We start from the raw sequence: 15,540 nt of genomic DNA on the forward strand, positions 1-15,540 counted from the left end.
TGAAATTCACAATGGCAGAATCAAGTTCAGCTTCTCATGATGGGTTCGGAGTGATGCGGGAATTTTACAAGGTTGATGAATCTTCCATTTTAAAGACTACACTGCAAGAAAGGGAAATACAGGAAGTTAACGGTGTGAAATGTGGTTTACTTAAAGGGGTAGTCCACCCAGTAGGCAGCTGCTGCCCCAACATCAGGCTGATCACCAGGGGTCCGGCTGCTGCAACCAGCAGAAACGATCATTTGTTAGTTACCATTGATCACAATAGAAGCTGTTATGAGCTTCTATGGGTAGAGGGGGGCACCATATCCCTTTGGACCATCCTAATAGGTAGTTGGCAAGTGTCAGTTGCCATTCTCTTCTGACAGGGACGGTGGAAGATGGTGGCATGAAACAGGGAAAGGATTGAAGCCCCATCTTCCTATGTAAGTGGAAGAGGCTGTCTGTCTTCAGGATCCTAAAGAAAGACAACCTGTAGCTTAAAGAGATTGTCCAGGACTAGAAAAACATGGCGCCACACCTGTCCACAGGCTGTGTGCAGTATTGCAGCTCAGTCCTATTCAATGGCGCAGAGCCACAATACCATATGACCCATTAGACACATCAAGCTACTGAAGGACCTACCATTAACTGATCCTCAGAAGGTCGGAGCTAATTCTGAACTGTTTGGTAGACCACCCGAAATCCTTTCCTGGCAACACTTGAGTCACTGGTGAAGACAAACTGCATTGACCTTGTATAGGAAGTGATGTTTGAGGGGAGCTTCTTCCCGCAGAGGTCGTTCATCTGATACAAGGTATTGAAATCCCATCCATTATAAATCGTCAGCTTGTCGAATGGACATATTTTACCGTCGCCCTCGATGTCAATGTCTGTGAAGGTGACGATGAACTGGAACAAGGAGATAGAAGCAAAAATTTTGGTTGACATTTCTGACAATTATGACCACTTGACCCCCAATGACGAAAGGGAGCAGTGAGGTTCCCATCCTTCGATGTGGGGAATACAAGCCATGTCATTACCTGTATGTTGGCGGTAATATTCCAGTGACAGAGTGCGTTATTGGGGTAATTGTTTGGAAAATTTGGAGTTGCAAAAGATCCTGAAGATCCAGTCAGGTTCCCTCCACACCCTGTAAGATATAATAATACCTTATAAACCCAGGATGACACTTATGGACGGAAATTATTGAAAGGGAATGGTCTTCTTACCGGTAAATGTGGACATTTTGGTAGTGGTGGTGGCAGTAGTTCTCGTTGTGGTTGGTTTTTTGGTCGTAGTCTTGGTGGACCTGGTGGTTGTGGTAGTAGTGCTGGTGGTGGTGCTAGGGGGTTGTGTGGGGGATCTGATGGGAGCTCCTGGTGTGGTGATAAATTGTGCCAGAAGAAAAAAAAAACACAGATAAGTTAGTGAATTATATTTATTATCTTTTTTGGCCAAGATTCCACTCACAGACTGGACGTCCAAGATGTCCTCTACGAGTAAAGATAACTGTTGGTTAAACACTCGTTCAGCCAACAGCTATCTCTCCTGATCCACTCATGAATATACATGCTCGGCCATGTGTTGTGAATAACAGGGCGGGGGTAAGTTGCATATTGATGACCTATCCTCAGTAGAGTCAATATGAGATCGGTGGGGGTTCAAAAAATTTGACCCCTGCCGATCAGCTGAATGAAGAGGCCGCGGAGAGCGGTAAGCGCTTAGACCTCTTACTATGCCAGTGACGTCACATTAATTGGTCACGTGGCCTAGGCGCAGCTCAGTCCCATTCAAATGACAAGCACGACCACTATCAAATGGACTGTGCTTGGTACACAGTGAGGAGGCGCGGCACTCACTGAAGCTGATCAGCGGGGGTCCTGGTAGTCGGACCCCCACTGATCTCATATTGATGAGATCATCAATATGATAATCCAGAAAACCTCTAAAAGCCCAACCCTTAACCCCCCCTCTTTACCTAAAAGGGTCAAAATAACATTGTCTCGCCACTCTCTGCAGACCTATACCTATAGCCATTGAATCGGAGCCCAACCCCGATACAGTTGAATATAGAGAGATATTCCCACAGCATTGCCACTGCCCCCACTTGTCTCTAGGTCTTGCCGCCTGAGGCACCCGCCTCACCTGGCCTCATTGGTGGTTTACCCCTGACTATAGCTACCTGTTTATGTAATGAAACACCCCTGTTCCCCCCAGAAGATCAGGTTTAGGGACCGCTCAGTCTTTACCTGGAGATCTGATCGTAGGTTTATTGCACTTGTATAGGGTGTTAAGCTTTACGATGTCCAGGTCACTCATGGAGAAATCTCGTCCTAGCTGGATAGTGCTGTTGGGTATAGCGATCAGGGTCGGCAGAACACCATTGATGGAAAAGGCCGTTCTGGATGAGAAGATGAATATGTGAGCATAACCTGATCGACAGCTCTGGACCCAATCCGCATAAGTCACATCTCAAGCACACAGTCGAGTCAATATCATAGGAAACTCATGTGGAAGGAACAGGACCACACAGCCTCGGGGAGGACATTTAAGCGCCATACAGATGTGGTCCTTGGTCAGATGCAAACCCAGGACCCTACGCTGCAAAGCAACAGTGCTAACCACCATGCTGCTATTGTAAAGGGGGCACCCTGCAAGCTTTTACCTACATACCAAACCCTGAAGGGGCTGTTGAAGATTTAACTACTGATGGCCTATCCTCAGGATAGGTTATCAATATCTGATTGGTGGGTGTCTGACTCCCGACACCGCAAACCGATTAGCTGTTCTCGAGTAGTTCCAGTGCCGGAACGACACAGCTCCATCCATTGTGCAGTGCTCCAAAAACCAGCTCTGTCCACCGCACAGTGGATAAAGCCGTGTAGCTCTGCTGCCAGAGCAACTTAGGAACAGCTCATCGGTGGTGGTTCGGGGTGTTGGACCTCCAGCGATCACATATGGATAGCCTAGGTGCTGAGGATAGGCCATTCACATTAGATGCAAGTTGGCTGAACCTGTCTAATGGGTATAGAGATATATATCTCCACCAATGATAGATGTCTGGAGAAGTCCCATATATCTTTACATTGCAGAACGCAGGCAGCCAACAACAAACACATGGATACAGATGATACACAGACTCACTGTGAATAGTGCATGATGGAGCCGTAGTCATAGAGGGAAAGTTCTTGGTTATAGCTTTCAGCAATATAAAAATTACCCATATTTTCTGTAATGAGATTGTTAGGTTACTCAACTTTCACGTAGATTATATAAGGGAGATGAAATGCATTTCACGATCCAGTCATGTGACAAGTAACATACCCGCTTGAATGTTTTTCCACTGAACCTGTACATAATCATTTCTGTCATTTCTCACATGTTCATGTTGAAGACCTAGAGCATGCAGAACTTCATGAGTGACAACGCCTGACCAGACACAATCTGGTCTCTGTAGGGAGATGAACTGCTGACCACCTATGCGACCCACTGAAGACCAGCACCTACAGAAGAAGAAGACAACGATAGCATAGATTGGAAGAGGAAAATTGGTTAGGAACATAAAAGTGGTAGGGACCAGTCTAATGCTTGAGCCCTGGGATGCCACCAGCCAAGGTGTTGGCTTTATAAGGCGGCCATGCCATGCTATCCATCTTATGTTCTTGTACAAACCAAGATCAAGGTACGTATCTCCAAAGCATGGTGGTTCACTACATCTGTCATGTCCGTGCCTAATGACAACCCTGAACCTTAACCACCAACTGTAAACCCATCAGCCAGTCAAGTAGACACGTTGTGAGAGTCACATTGGTCCAACAGTGAGGACCACTACCATGACAGGAGCGTACATAGCTCCCACTGGAGTTCCCAGCTGCCAGGTTTTCACATATCATAGGAGTCATTAGAAAACTGATTTTTGGCCCAAGAAGTGGACTCCATCACTGAGGACCCTCATCTATTATCCAAAAATGAGAAGAGGGCCACTGGAGGACCTCAGATATCCATGCATTAAAAAATGATAGCAACTTGATTTCAATGGAAACTGTTCAATGCTTCATTACCCCTGTGGGGGTGCTGCAGGGAAACTGAATGTTTACTAGCAGGTTCCCCACAGATTACAGATGATCGATGGGATAACCTTACAATCAGCTTTATGACCCCTTTAAGAATATTACCTAGTCTATACTGTGTCCTGATTATTATAGAATAATAATGACTGGAATGACCTACTTATATTTGTACGTACCCGCCAAGAGATGTAAAGGTGACGTAGTCAGTCTCTGATGTCCGAGGTCTGAAGTGTATGCAGGTGGTGTCCCCAATGTCATTTAGGGCGGCTGTAATTACGGCTGTTTCATAGGTGCCTGAGGAAAAGAGCATAATTACATTGTACGTCACCTAGAAGCTGCTTTCCTCTAAGTGGAGGTGTTTTTTGCGTTGTTTTCCATGCGGCTTTCTGTTTAAATTGTTGTTTTTTTTTGGGGGGAGAATTTTTATGCTTTTTACAGCCCTTCCATTGATTTCAATGGGAATTCCCATCATCCAAGAATGAACATACATGGGCTTTTTTTTTTACAGCACGGATTTCCTATTGAAAACAATTGGAGCGGATTCTGCCCAAAATATGCCAAAATCCGCGTAGAAAATCGGTAATCCGAAAATCCACATGCAGCAGAAAATTCACTGCAAAATCCACATGTGGATTTCGAATTACCGGTAGATTTGCCGCAAAGCAAAAAGGTAAAGTACGGTACCCAAGCACAGGCAAAATTGACATACTTCCAATTTGGAATCCGCACTTCGGGGTCAATTTCCGCTGGGGTAGAGCTGCCATATGGCAGTATACTACGCTGTGGCCCTATAAGTGGCCAGGGAATGAACATAGTTGAACGCAAGAGGTTTGGGGGTATAAATTGAGGATGCATTTTTCTTTTGACAGCTACTTCTATTTCTTTGTGCATTTTCAATTAGCAGTGTGCTCCTGCTTAAGCGTGGGCGTAGCAGGGTAAAACTTGGGCTAAGCGGGGGCGGATCACTGTTACAATGTTAAATATAAAAAAAGCCCAAAGACTTAAGAAAGCTGTTCAGCGGGCTGGGGACACGTATGACACCGCTTATCTCTGCAGAAATACCAGCAGAGCTTTTTATTTCAAACAACGGGAGCTTGTACAGGTCAGAAAGTGTCAGGGATCACTGATAACTCCTATGACCCCCATTAGGACACTTTCTTGAAACAGATAGGCGTTGATGCACTCATTACCGAAATCACTGGATATGGTGTAAGGGATGTACACGAATCCATCTGGAGAAGCCGGCCACAAGCAAGCATTGTACTGACAGAGTGGTGTAGAACTTCTTCCAATGCCAAAAGCAATGTCCAAATGTCGGATTACAAATGATCCATTGATAAAGGAGGCTGGTGGGGAAAAAACGGGGTGAGTAGAGGGGAATGATGGAGCGTTATCACTAATGGTATCAAAAAGTTACAAGAAATCGGAGTGACACCCGCTAACCCTTACCATTGTTGACGGCAGAAATTCTGTCAAACCAGCCAGGAATCATCCCGGTATCTGTAAGCAGAAAACAAGTGATAAACTTTTAGGAAATGACAGCACTGTTTGTGGGGAGCATTCTGCTGAAAGTGTTTGTAGGGAGCATTCTGCTGACAGTGTTTGTGGGGAGCATTCTGCTGGCAGTGTTTGTGGGGAGCATTCTGCTGGCAGTGCTTGTGAGGCGCAGATTGCTGATAGTGTTTGTAGGGAGTATTCTGCTGTCAATGTTTATGGGGAACATTCTGCTGTTAGTATTTGGGGGGAGCATTCTGCTGACAGTATTTGTGGGGAGCATTCTGCTGTAGGTATTTGTGGGGAGCATTCTGCTGTAGGCATTTGTGGGGAGCATTCTGCTGACAGTATTTGTGGGGAGCATTCTGCTGACAGTGTTTGTGGGGAGCATTCTGCTGACAATGATTGTGGGAAGCATTCTTCTGTCAGTGTTGGTGGGGAGCATTCTGCTGACAGTATTTGTGGGGAGCATTCTGCTGACAGTGTTGGTGGGGAGCATTCTGCTGACAGTATTTGTGGGGAGCATTCTGCTGGCAGTGTTGGTGGGGAGCATTCTGCTGACAGTGTTTGTGGGGAGCATTCTGCTGACAGTATTTGTGGGGAGCATTCTGCTGTCAGTGTTTTTGGGGGCACTCCGCTGGCATGTCACAATAAGTTTTACTCTACACCTCTCGGGGCAGACTATCAGCCCGTCATCCGCAGTGCATCCCGCCATTGTGTAATAATGCGCGACTTTCATTGACATTTTATATAATCAGATCATTATCTAGAAATCAATTATTGCTCAGGATGTGCTAAATATACGGGAGATGTCAGAGAGGCCTCATTGTTCTCCATCTGAGGCCTCCTGACACTGCGCTCCGTGTACTGTGGGGGCCGACTACTTCATGTCATGCAGACACATGTAAACAAATTTAATTTAAACTTTCAAAAAATATATATATATTTACATTTTGAATTTTCACATTTTTTTATTATTCTAATTTTAATATATTGAGCTCAGTCGGGAAGTCTGGGCAGCTTTGCCTTCTTAGGCCCTATAAGTCGCTAATACAAGTTTGAAACGCATAACTTACCGTCACCGTCACCGCTGGATTCTTCTGCTGGATTATTTGCTTCTGGCTGTCTGCTGTCTGCAAATCCACAGATAAAGAGTAATGAGTATTTAATCAGAAGCTTTGGTTCCTTGTCCCTCCCCTATGCTTAATACTGCAGCACTGCTACTTACAAGGTTCCGCCCCCCACACCACAAGCTCTACAGGTAGTCAGTGCATCCAAAACTAATTGCTAACAAAGCAGCTAAATTACCAAATACTAGGTAATAGCCACATATAGACTGAACTAAAGGAGGCCTCTACCTCCATAGCCAGGCAGATTAGACAAACATGGTGAAAGGTAGAGCAGCTGCCATATTGTATAAGAACATAAATGTAAAGAAAGTCACAATCCATTCACCATTTATAGGGGCGTCCTCTGTGCCTCTTCTCTTCCTTTGAGGCAATATCTGTCAATACACGAAAAATACCAGTTCATTAGTCAAGCCATAGACATAAATGAAGATGCGAATAGGTATGTTGTTTCTAAGGAGGGAGATCAGCGGCTGTTGGCCATGTCTAATGCCGCTTATCTCAGAGAGGACAGATACAAAAATAAACTATACCCTACTTTTTCAAGCAGCCCCTGTAGCCAATAGATAGCTGTGAATGGGCATGTCCTCTGTATGAAGGGAGATCAGTGGCCACCACAAACGTCTGAATGATGCCGCTTATCTTCGAGAGAACTAGTAAAAACCACACAATCCTATACATCCATGTGAATGGGAATCTTACTATACTGTACCATCCCTGTTTCCCCTGAGGGGCGTTGTAGGCAGTCCCTATAGACATAATATAGCTGTGACCAGACATGTTATTACTGGGAAACATAGGAGATAAGTGGCCGCCAGATACATTTGATGATGCTTATCACGTGGAAAACAAAGGGTCAGACAGATAAAGAACTATCCTGTCCAATTTATGTTTCTCCTAATGAGAAAGATCACGCCAGCATGAGATCTTTTACAGATTCCATAATAATCAGTGGGCCAGCTGAAATCTCAAATCCATGACCTGCTTAAAGGGGTTGTCCAGGATTAGAAAACTGAGTTAACTTCCCCCCCCCCCCCCACAAAAAGCGCCACACCTGTCCATGGGTTGTGATTGGTATTGCAGCTTACCTTTATTGTAGTGGGTGAGGCTGAGCCGCTATATCACACACACAACCTGTGGACAGCTGTGGCTTTGTTTGTGGGAGACAGCAGCCATGTTTTTCTACGGCTGGACAACCCCTTTAAGGGGACCTGTCACTGGTTTCATGCTGTCCAGCGGAGGACTCCAGGTGGACTTGTGTATTGGCAACTTTAGATCCAATGATTTATACAAAAAGAATCTACACTATGCACCAGCAAGTCCACCCAATGCATACTCTTCCCAGTTATGGTCAGCCCCATTGGGCAACGGATTCTTGGGTCTTCTAGAGAGATCACCTACTTCCTCAAATTTTCTCAAACATGAGGACAATTGATGTAAAAATAATACTTAATTTTCCAAAAAATACTTACTGGGGTGGGAAATGCAAAACACGCACAGCATAGGGCAGCCAGCAGTAGACTCTTCATTGTCTTGATGGTGAAGCTCTTGAGATGTCTACACAGGTTCTTCAGTGACTATAGGTGCACAAGTTGACTTGGCCTTGTCTTAGTCCTTATATACCCGATGAACACACCCATGTCTCCACTTGGATGCTTATCTACAGTAACAATGGACCATGCCAACGTCTTTTGTTTTTGGGATCAACCCTTTATCTACTCAATGCATAATTAGATATTTCTACAGGAGGCTCTGGGCTCTGCCATTGTATCAGGGATATCAGTCCTTTGTTCTGAGGACAATAGCAACTAATTTGATCTTCACAGCAAGAGCTTGAGGTCATTACCTTTATTTACAAAGGCGATGCATTGAGGTGTCCAAACATGTGAATAAAGTGAGGCCAAATCCAGGATTTTAGTGGGACCAGCTGACTATCTTGGGGTCTGCCAACCTGTCCCTCATGGCAGATATCAGGGGAAAGAAGGATTGGTGGAAAAAATGTCAGCCAACAGCTATAGACGTTGTATGGGCACCTTACTTGAAGCGAAGCCTGAATGCTGGCATCTATGGGGGCCTTTGGTCAGTCTACTATAGCTGCACTCATGAGGCCTTAATTTATCTCCAGATTTTCTACACCCTCAACTTTTAGCAGATGTGAGCCCAAGACCGAAGCTTGAAGTTCCAAGTATAGTTTATCAGATGAGGGGAATCAGAATACTTATGTTAAAGGGAACCAAAAGCTCTTTAAGGCATATTAATAATGTAAAAAAATAATGTTTTCATTTCTATGATCACTTAAAGTTGAAGGCCCAAAGCCTGAAGCTGCACATGCTATTGGAAAGATGGCCCCTTCACTTCAGTCAGAATGTTGTCATGGAGAACGTGTGAATGCTTATCCACAGATACATGGCCGTTCCTGCTCCATTTGGGCCTGGAAGGATGTAAATATTGGTGTATTTGGTGATTTGTGGTCACACAAGGTCCCAGGGACAAATCTGCATCTGACAGAAAGGAGAAGAGGACCTTATGTCATTAGATCCAGGCCTAGATTGTTTCCAGGTCTTACCACCCCCAACATTTGCCATCTGGGAAGAGTCAAGAGGCCCCCTATAACCTACCACCAGAGTGGTCCACCAAGATAAGCAGCCACCGTATCTAGCAGTGGCTTTCTCCTCTCTACCCATTGACGACACATACATGTGTTGAAGTAATTTGTCTGCCATTTTGTTTTCCTTTTGTTTTCATCTTGTCAGGTTACATTTATACATATATAAATGTGAGCTTAATATATAATAAATTAAGCACAGCCATAATGGTTATAACAACTTAAAGGACCACACCATGCAAAACTGGTGTACAGTGCTATGCCATGTGCGGAAACGTAGGGGGCGGAGCATAAAGTTGTTAATTCCTGTGTCAGGCTCCACCCCCTCTGACAATACTAGGCGTAACAAGTGTATTAGTTCTGTTTGGAGTGTTCCTTTAAAGGGTTTGCCCCATCTAACCAGAGGGGCTCTGACTGCTGGGGCCCCTGCCGATGATGAGAACAGGGTCCATACTCCCAGTTTGAATGGAGCAGTAGACTGAATGCGCACTGCTGCTCCATTTGAAGGGGTTATTCGTAAATTTATATTGATCACCTATCCTCAGCATAGGTCATCAACATCAGACCCGACGACCCGGGAGCCTCTGTGAGCGCTGCGGCCTCTTCCTAGGCCGTGTGACGTCACTGTACATTGGTCACATGACCTAGTTGCAGCTCAGTCCCATTCAAGTGAATAGGGATCAACAGCAATACCAAGCACAACGGCTATACACTGTACGGCACTGTGCTTGGAAAGCTGCTGGGAGAGTTGCAGTCCCTGAAACCGCTGATCGGCAGGGGTGTCGGGACTCGGACCCCCGCCAATTTGATAATGATGACCTACAGTATCCTAACCCCTTTAACTCTATGGGACTGCTGGAGATAGTCCAAGCGCTCGGCTATCTCTGGCAGTCCCATAGGGCTGAATGGAGCAGCAGTGTGCATGCATGACCACCTCTCCACTGAAACGGGGGGGGGGGTGGACGGACCCCTATTCTTGTGTCTTAAAGGGGCAACCCCTTTAACAATAATGATAATAATGTGCTACAATGAGGGTCTTCTATGTCATATAAGGAGATTTATAAATGGCACATGGTAGATGAGGAGGTAGAGTCTTCCAGGGTATAGTTAATATCGGATTGACCAGAGCGGTTGTAGTCCCTTTCAGGATGATTGTCCTCTTGCCCTGCCGTCCATGGGCGAGGTGCTGCTCAGTGTCGTTAAACACCACAGCCATAGTGGCAGCATCTGAGGACAGAGCAGAAAATGCCCACCTGTGCCCTATCACGATGGATGCGGCAGTTATCTGCTGTCACTGGTGCTAGCGTTGCTGGAGGGTATAACTGCTGAGATTAGGGGCAACTTCAAAGAAACCTATCATCCTCTAAAACAATGCTAGAGCTAGTGATCGGCTGGTAGAGATAAGCAACAAGCACAGTATTAACATAAACATTTGATATTTCATAGATCAGAGTACCTAAAGTAAAAAGCACAAAATGCAATAAAAATGAGAGTTTTAAATAAACTTTATTAAGCGTCACGAAACAGAAACAGGTAACCTATATGTATTTGGTATCCCCATAATTGGAATAACCCATACAGTCAAGTTAACATATTTTTCAGGCTGATTGGTAAATGACATTAAAAAAAAACCAAAACATTATTATGGCCCTGCTCTTGCACCACCCCACATACCTACAGGTATATTAGGGCCCATTGCTTATTTGTCTTTATACTTCTACACTGACGCCAATCTGATCTGCGGTTACTTAAATCCTTGAAATCCAATGGAGCGAGAATGGCACAAATCAGCTGGGGCCCTTCTTCTGTATAGACCCTAAAGCAGCTGCCTGGGCTACCTCTGTATTCTGTACTCTCTTGTACAGACCCCTTAAAGAGGGCCTCTAACCACTACTGGCAGGTCCGCTTTAGTAAATACTTATAGTTTTAAAGAAATAACAATTATGGAGCATCCTTTTCTTAGAACTCTGCATTGTGTCATTCCTTTGTTATTCCTCTTGGAAATGTACGACTATGTTGACCGCTGGGTATTACCATTCTTCTTGGCATAGAGGTGTGTGCGTAGTCTGACACTGTCAGCGCTAACCGGACGGTATCAGATGGTGAAGGGAAACACCCCCAACTGGTAACGTTGAGTTGTCAAGTCATTCCTAAATTTCTGGGAGGAATAATAGAGGAATTGTACAATGCAGGGTGGGCAAACTGAATATTTTCTTTCAACCCTTTAATTCGCCAAGGATGCTGGGTCTGGCAGTGGCTCTCTTCCCATTGACGACACATACATGTGTTGACCTAATTTGTCTGCTTCCTCCATTGTGTCTGGTTACATTATAAAATGACTTCATGTCGTCAACTGTTTTCTATTCTCTATGTCTTAGGAATGTGCTATAAGATGCATTGGCCCAATTTATGTATCAATGTCTTAACGAGGTAGGTTACTGTATCCAATGATGTATCCATTTCTGTTTTATATCTCTTTTTACGCATGCGCAGTAGGACGTATCCTTCCCTCCTTCTCCCCCCCCCCCCCCCCCCCCGTGTGTTTATGTCTTATCAATAAAGCTTCGGGCATGTGGTGCCCTCTTCACATATAATGCTACCATTAGTGCCCTCTGTACATATAATGCTGCTAGTAGTGCCCTCTGTACATATAATGCCCCCAGTAGTGCCCTCTTCACAAATAATGCCCCCCAGTAGTGCCCTATGTACATATAATGCCCCCCAGTAGTGGCCTCTTCACATATAATGCCCTCCAGTAGTGCCCTCTGTACATATGCTGCCAGTAGTGCCCACTGTACATGTGTACATATAATGCCCCCAATAGTGCGCTCTGTACATATAATGCCCCAGTAGTGCCCTCTTTACATATAATTCCCCCAATTAGTGCCCACTTCACATATAATGCCCCCCAGTAGTGCCCTCTGTACATATAATGCCCTCCATTAGTGCCTTCTGTACATATAATGCTGCCAGTAGTGCCCACTGTACATCTGTACATATAATGTCCCCCAGTAGTGCCCTCTGTACATATAATGCCCCAGTAGTGCCCTCTTTACATATAATTCCCCCAATTAGTGCCCTCTTCACATATAATGCCCCCCAGTAGTGCCCTCTGTACATATAATGCCTCAATAGTGCCCTATTCACATATAATGCCTCCCAGTAGTGCCCTCTTCACATATAATGCTGCCAGTAGTGCCCTCTGTACATATAATGCTGCCAGTAGTGCCCCCTGTACATCTAATGCCCCAGTAGTGCCCTATGTACATATAATGCCCCCAGTAGTGCCCCCTGTACATATAATGTCCCAGTGGTGCCCTCTGTACATATAATGCCCCCAGTAGTGCCCTCTGTACATATAATGCCCCCAGTAGTGCCCTCTTCACAAATAATGCCCCCCAGTAGTGCCCTATGTACATATAATGCCCCCCAGTAGTGGCCTCTTCACATATAATGCCCTCCAGTAGTGCCCTCTGTACATATGCTGCCAGTAGTGCCCACTGTACATGTGTACATATAATGCCCCCAATAGTGCGCTCTGTACATATAATGCCCCAGTAGTGCCCTCTTTACATATAATTCCCCCAATTAGTGCCCACTTCACATATAATGCCCCCCAGTAGTGCCCTCTGTACATATAATGCCCTCCATTAGTGCCTTCTGTACATATAATGCTGCCAGTAGTGCCCACTGTACATCTGTACATATAATGCCCCCAGTAGTGCCCTCTGTACATATAATGCCCCAGTAGTGCCCTCTTTACATATAATTCCCCCAATTAGTGCCCTCTTCACATATAATGCCCCCCAGTAGTGCCCTCTGTACATATAATGCCTCAATAGTGCCCTATTCACATATAATGCCTCCCAGTAGTGCCCTCTTCACATATAATGCTGCCAGTAGTGCCCTCTGTACATATAATGCTGCCAGTAGTGCCCCCTGTACATCTAATGCCCCAGTAGTGCCCTATGTACATATAATGCCCCCAGTAGTGCCCCCTGTACATATAATGTCCCAGTGGTGCCCTCTGTACATATAATGCCCCCAGTAGTGCCCTCTGTACATATAATGCCCCCGGTAGTGCCCTCTGTACATATAATGCCCCCGGTAGTGCCCTCTGTACATATAATGCCCCCAGTAGTGCCCTCTGTACATATAATGCCCCCAGTAGTGCCCTCTGTACATATAATGCCCCCGGTAGTGCCCTCTGTACATATAATGCCCCCAGTAGTGCCCTCTGTACATATAATTCCTCCAGTAGTGCCCTCTGTACATATAATGCCCCCAGTAGTGCCCTCTGTACATATAATGCCCCCAGTAGTGCCCACTGTACATATAATGCCCCCAGTAGTGCCCCCTGTACATCTAATGCCCCAGTAGTGCCCTATGTACATATAATGCCCCCAGTAGTGCCCTCTGTACATTTAATTCCCCCCATTAGTGCCCTCTTCACATATAATGCCCCCCAGTGGTGGCCTCTTCACATATAATGCCCCCCAGTGGTGGCCTCTTCACATATAATGCCCCTAGTGGTGGTCTCTTCACATATAATGCCCCTAGTGGTGGTCTCTTCACATATAATGCCCCCTATATTGCCCTCTTCACATATAATATAATGCATACCTCCCAACTTTAGAAAAACGCATACTAGGCCACGCCTCTAACTCCACCCAAAACATAACTATAGACACCCATTGCCATTAATGCCCCCACAAAGAAATTATTCCCCCTAATTGGGCGTTCCCTGGCAGGTCCAGAGCATTCCAAGGGGGCAGGGCTTATGTGCCGCGATTTTACCAACTGAAATGTTGGTAAGTATGGTAACACCGCCATCTTGTCTGCACCGATCCAAACTTTCTGTCATATTATTCGCGGAACCTCTTTCGTAGCTTAGTAAATTCCCAAATACGTCTTTTTATTTTTCAATCTCACAAAGAATGAATTCATCTCATGAATAGGACGCATTGGCTAAATATAGCGGATGAACTGACGGCTGAATACATGATACGACACATGACATAATAAGAAACGTGCGCTTACAGGCGTTTTTATCTAGGAAAACTGGTGGGCTGACGTATCACATGTGAAAAATAAAAGCACACAAATTAAAAACAGCTCTGTCCGGCCTGGAACTTGTAGTACCACATGCATAATACCTCCATCTGTCTTGCATATTATATGGAATAATAGTATCACCATGGTCTGTGAGCGTGTGAGGCACATGGCTGATATAACATGATGGGTCACATGGCAGCCATAATGTGATAGGTTACATGACGGGTATAATGTGAGGGGGCACATGACGGGTATAATGTGAGGTGGCACATGACGGTATAACGTGAGGGGGCACATGTCAGGTATAATGTGAGGTGGCACATGACGGTATAACGTGAGGGGGCACATGTCAGGTATAATGTGAGGTGGCACATGACGGTATAATGTGAGGGGGCACATGACAGGTATAATGTGAGGGGGCACATGACGGGTATAATGTGAGGTGGCACATGACGGTATAACGTGAGGGGGCACATGTCAGGTATAATGTGAGGTGGCACATGACGGTATAATGTGAGGGGGCACATGACAGGTATAATGTGAGGGGGCACATGACAGGTATAATGTGAGGGGGCACATGACAGGTATAATGTGAGGGGGCACATGACAGGTATAATGTGAGGGGGCACATGACAGGTATAATGTGAGGGTCACATGACAGGTATAATGTGAGGGGGCACTTGACAGGTATAATGTGAGGGGGCACATGACAGGTATAATGTGAGGGGCACATGACAGGTATAATGTGAGGGGGCACATGACAGGTATAATGTGAGGGGGCACATGACAGGTATAATGTGAGGGGGCACATGACGGGGATAATGTGAGGGGGCACATGACAGGTATAATGTGAGGGGCACATGACAGGTATAATGTGAGGGGGCACTTGACAGGTATAATGTGAGGGGGCACATGACAGGTATAATGTGAGGGGGCACTTGACAGGTATAATGTGAGGGGGCACATGACGGGGATAATGTGAGGGGGCACATGACAGGTATAATGTGAGGGGGCACATGACAGGTATAATGTGAGGGGGCACATGACAGGGATAATGTGAGGGGGCACATGACAGGGATAATGTGAGGGGGCACATGACAGGGATAATGTGAGGGGGCACATGACAGGGATAATGTGAGGGGGCACATGACAGGTAGAGATGTCGCGAACATAAAGTTTTCCGTTTGCGAACGGCAAACGCGAATTT

General features: G+C 45.5%; 1 protein-coding gene across 1 annotated transcript in view; it reads right to left on the bottom strand.

The window, feature by feature from the left end:
• Positions 1-651: 651 nt before the first annotated feature.
• LOC121008725 (high choriolytic enzyme 2-like) overlaps positions 652-15,540 on the bottom strand; it is a 64,645-nt gene continuing 49,756 nt past the window's right edge. The window contains exons 2-10 of the mRNA XM_040441420.1: positions 6,623-6,679; positions 5,502-5,552; positions 5,243-5,398; positions 4,229-4,346; positions 3,307-3,485; positions 3,127-3,211; positions 2,232-2,383; positions 1,023-1,132; positions 652-891 (exon numbers count right to left, since the gene is read on the bottom strand). Of these exons, the coding sequence (XP_040297354.1) occupies positions 652-891; positions 1,023-1,132; positions 2,232-2,383; positions 3,127-3,211; positions 3,307-3,485; positions 4,229-4,346; positions 5,243-5,398; positions 5,502-5,552; positions 6,623-6,679 (1,148 nt within the window). The remainder of the gene's footprint in view (positions 892-1,022; positions 1,133-2,231; positions 2,384-3,126; positions 3,212-3,306; positions 3,486-4,228; positions 4,347-5,242; positions 5,399-5,501; positions 5,553-6,622; positions 6,680-15,540) is intronic.

This window comes from Bufo bufo, chromosome 7 (genome assembly GCF_905171765.1).
Source record: "Bufo bufo chromosome 7, aBufBuf1.1, whole genome shotgun sequence".
Taxonomy (NCBI): domain Eukaryota; kingdom Metazoa; phylum Chordata; class Amphibia; order Anura; family Bufonidae; genus Bufo; species Bufo bufo.